This window comes from Sinocyclocheilus rhinocerous, unplaced genomic scaffold (assembly GCF_001515625.1).
Source record: "Sinocyclocheilus rhinocerous isolate Xijiao unplaced genomic scaffold, SAMN03320098_v1.1 scaffold1967, whole genome shotgun sequence".
NCBI classification, from domain to species: Eukaryota; Metazoa; Chordata; class Actinopteri; order Cypriniformes; family Cyprinidae; genus Sinocyclocheilus; species Sinocyclocheilus rhinocerous.
The window spans coordinates 703,109-707,875 of NW_015626474.1; the positions used below are offsets into that span (position 1 = coordinate 703,109).

The following is a 4,767-nucleotide window of genomic DNA, read 5'->3' on the forward strand; positions in this document are numbered from 1 at the left end:
GCGTTTTAAATCATGGCGGGTGAGGGCGTTTCCGTACAAGTTTGGCCAATCAATGTCTACTTACGTCACGGGTAGTACCAGTTGTGCTGGTTAGACCCTAGTAGGAGCTAATTTGGTTCTCGAAAAAGGCAGTCCGGTACTAAAATCGCACCCAGTTCCGGCGGTGCGAAAACGCCAAAAAGTGGGTAGTTCCACAATTAGTTCTGGTACTATGAAAAGGTTCCCGCGGTGCGAAAGGCCCTATTGATGCATTAGATACTGTCAAGGTAACAGAGAGGTTTATTTTGTGAAGTTGATAGCCGTGTCGAGAAAGCGAAATGAATGTGCTAATAGGAGCGCATTTGCACGACAAAACCACTCAAATGACCAATGACACACACACTGCACTGCAACAAAATCCAATTAGTCAAACCATCTCTGACAAAGCATGAATTATCCTCTTTGATGAACCGGTGCGTACACCTAAACCTTCTCTCCACACTGCTTATTAAAACAACCAACAGCTCAGGGCCCCACTCTGTCATAATGTACTCGCCTCCTTATTGTTTCAACCTGTATGGCTTTCTAGCTTAACCCGTGTTAAGTGTAATGACGCAAGTTTCAGGATTTCAATTAATCAGACATGCAATTTTTTTTATTTAACCTTAAAATGGAATCCAGACAAATAAAAACAGAAGATATGGAATTTGGGAAAAAATAAAACTCAGACAAGAGAAGTATACTTTGGGCTTGACGTTCATAGTTTTGCAAATACGAACTTTCCACATTACGATCTCTCATACGACATGCGAGAATCAAATTGTGTTCTGCAACACTCCAAATCTGGCCTGAAGTATAGTCACATGACACATTAAACTCAATCCTCTACAATGCATGTAAATCACTCACATATGCAACTACATTTCCACGATATGAGACTACATAATGTCTATCATTAGCCACTGGCTAATACATTGTTAGATTTCACTTGTCAGTGTTTCCGTTCGAGTGAAGGACAAGCAGAAGAAGGTTCCTTCAGCAGTGGGCGGAGCTAATCCACAAAACGCCAAACACTTTGGCTAAAGTCAGACCTTAGCACGTTTTATGTTGTTATTAGTAGTAGAAACATAGTATTAACATATCCAAATTATTGTTCTTTTTGTTTTACTAAAACACTGAATGACCAACAATGTCTCAAGCACCACCACCAGACCTAAGTTCAGTTAATATGACAAATATTAAAAAAACATTTTCACAACATTTCAAACATTTAACACGTTTTAGTTCTAATTACTAAAGTTCTATCAGAAAATGCTTGCTTGACTTTTCTTGTTAAAAGTGTAGTTCTTCTTGCAGATCATATCACATATGAATGCATCTTAGTAAAAAGCTGTGCCATTTTACGAAGATAAGCTAATTTGTGTGTGTGTGTGTGTGTGTGTGTGTGTATAGGGGCAGTGCCTCCTCAAAAAATTGGATGAGAAAAACATTCGTATTACAAAAATAAAAATTCATATATTACAAAACATATTATTAAAAAGTGTACACTTTTTGACACCAGCAGGCAAAATAACAGCGGGAGTCCACGTCTCTCTCGCCTCCCCTGAGCCCATTGAGTTTTAACAGACCCACTAAAGCGTGCGGTGAGTTTGGTGGGGGGTAATTGAGAATGAATGAGGGAAAGTCACGTGAAAGGAGGCAACGATATGATTGGATATAACTGATTATGATCAGGTATGATTGGTTCATGAGATAAATCCCGCCTCTTGTGTTCATGCACATTCTGCGTTCACGAATCAGTCTGAATGAACAATATAATGGCGTTAATGGGAAGACTAATTAAGAAATAAACAACTCACACACTTAGATATATAATCACTTCGTTACATCAAAATAAGACTTGAAATCAGCTTGGTGAAATTTAAGGTAAATCTCTGTGTCTGTGCCCAATATTTACCGAGCTTTGATGACTGATGATCCAAAAAAATTCACAAATAGTTAAAAGTTAGCTATTATAAAGAATAGCTGAACATAAGTTCACAAATAAAATATATTGTTTAAATTGTTACGGCCTTGAGTTATTATTTTGATGGTAAAACTCTTAAAAACACTAATTTGATGAGTTTTGGCTTTAATAAATAGAATATTGATTACATTGTTAATGTAAAAATATAAAATAGAATTGATTTTTAAAGAAGTCTAATGTTTATGTTCATCAAGGTTGCATTTATTTGATCAAAAATACAGAAAACCGTAACTGTGAAATTATTATAAATTATGGTTTTAATTTAATATACTTTAAAAACAATTTATTCCGGTGATGAAATCTGAATTTTCAGCATCATTACTCCAGTCTTCAGTGTCACATGATCTTCAGAAATCATTCTAATATGCTGATTTATTATCAATGTTGGAAACAGTTGTGCTGCTTCATATTTTTTTGGAACCTGTGATACTTTTTTCAGAATTTTTTGATGAAAAAAAAATGTGAAAAAGAACAGCAAGAACAGCAAAAGAAAGAAAAACATTAATAACCCCAAACTTTAGTGTATATTGTAACAAAAGAGTTATATTATTAATAAATAAAAGATTTATATTTTAAATAAACAAACAAAAAAAATTACTAGCCAATAGCAATTCGATTGCCAAGGTGTGCATAGAGGGTTGATACTATACTAAAAATTAACTTTCAATTTTTGGGTGGCCTAACCTTGTAAGAAATGGCAAAACCGGGTTAAATCCACATTTGAGTGTGTTAGATACTGTTAGTGCGGCTCTCTTGCCGTCTGCAGGGCTTTAAATCCTATGATGCAAATGTCAAACTGAGGCCAGGGTGTTTATTCCAGTAGGTTGGTGATCATACGACAGTCAGCACGTATTGCTGGGAAGTTTCTCATTTGACTGGAATGATTCGATTTCTAGAGAGTGGGCAAGAATTACTTTTACGTTTTGATCTGGTCAGAGCATTAAATGAGTGTGTAGGTATAGACGTCTTACATTTTTCACACTGATTTCTACATATGCTCTATCCTGAAAAGCATTTTTTGTGCATGCTCACCGAAATCATTTTGATATCTACATATTCAAAGGTGCTTCAGACCGTAACATAATCCAGATTATGATCGGTCCGGCCCGTCTTGAATATTCTTTGGCAAAGCTGCTACAGTGCACTGCTCATTTCAAGACCAATTTAAAAGACAAGATTCAGTTTGGAATTAAAGTCGAGACGAACGCTATGTAAATTGTTACGAGGAGGCCTAAAACTTTGCGGTGACTACTACAGGAGTTACTCACTGAGAACATGGCTGGTGCTGGTGCTTACCCTGACTGAGAGGCCATGGCCTCAACCAATGAACCATTGGAAGAGGATTGAGAGAGAAAATTCCAGACAACTTGATGGTTCTTCTCAGCTACGGCTCCCTCTCGTTTAGTAGCGTCCACTCCGGAGGCACAGTTTCTTGATCGGCAGCTTTCACACTTCAGTCTTCGCTGCTGTATTTCCTGGGAGTTGAGATAAACCTGACTCAGGGAGGGGAGGTTACAGTCTGTCTGTGGAACAAACCACTGCGCTGAACAGAGGAGACACAGCTACAACATGCAGGTCAGGACTAACTAAGGCATGAGGATCTATACCAAATCTACAAATCTTAGTAACCACTGGACCATCAAAATGAAAAAAGAAAAAAGAAAGAAAAAGATAACACACCCCTCCAAAAAAACAAAAAAAAATGCTTGAAAGTTTCATATAGTGTACACTACTAACAAACTCATCCTTCTATATTTTATCAATATTACGTCCACATGAAGTAACAAGTTGCCTACATAAATCCTTTCGCTGAGAGCAAACACCCCTCCGAGTGCTGTGGAGAATGGTGCAGTCCACCAGCGCCCATATAAAGACATGTTATTTTATGCCACTCAGCCACTCCCCTCCATGACATTAAGAGTCGCAGCAGCCAATCAGCTGCTGTCTCTCAGTAAACACACTGCCCTCCCCCACTTGGGTCTGAGCCAACACCATCAGCGTCAGTTTCCTTAAAGGGCCAGATGCAGTTTTTCTCCAAGTCCAGAAGGAAAGCACGTCAAAAACATTAGTAAACCCAGGTGGTGATGAGGCAATTAGATGCAATATGGGAATCACCAAAAACAATTGTGTCTCACCGGTCTGGGTCCAGCTGCATAAACATAGCCACTATGTTAAGACTGTGTCTTTAGTTTGACCAGCTAGCAGTTAGCCAAGTCTTAATCAGTCTTACTTTACATATTACACCAGTCATGACCAGTCTTACCAGACTAACTTTTTAGTCAAAGCAGTTTATGCAACCGGCCCCTGGTAATAGCTTGCATTTTGATCTATTTCATCTCATCAAAATCCTACATCTTCTAGTGTATCTGAAGTCACGGTAAAACTTTAGTTTAGGGACCAATTCTCACTATTAACTAGCTAATTATTAGCATGCATATTGCTGGCATATTGGCCATTTATTAGTACTTATAAAGCACATATTAATGTGTTAATTTTATTTTGAAAATGGCACTGACATCATGTCATCACACACTGATTTGATAGGAACAAAGGTTTGTAAAAGTTCAACTAAAACCATTTAATTTTACATAGTGACTTGGTATAATGCTAGGGGGAAAAAATATGATGCTAGGGGGAAAATTATGTGAACAAAAAGTAGAGCCCGACCGATATATCGTTTTGCCGATATTATCGGCCGATATGAGCCTGTTGCCGATATATCGGTATTGGTGAATATGCCGCAGATATGTCGACGATATGAA

The 4,767-nt window shown here is 37.8% G+C and overlaps 1 protein-coding gene across 1 annotated transcript in view; it reads right to left on the reverse strand.

The window, feature by feature from the left end:
• Positions 1 to 3,551, reverse strand: part of LOC107715968 (AF4/FMR2 family member 4-like) — a 38,061-nt gene extending 34,510 nt beyond the window's left edge. Inside the window, exon 1 of the mRNA XM_016522248.1 lies at positions 3,302 to 3,551. Within this exon, the coding sequence (XP_016377734.1) occupies positions 3,302 to 3,318 (17 nt within the window). The 5' untranslated portion in view covers positions 3,319 to 3,551. The remainder of the gene's footprint in view (positions 1 to 3,301) is intronic.
• Between the last annotated feature and the right edge of the window lie 1,216 nt (positions 3,552 to 4,767).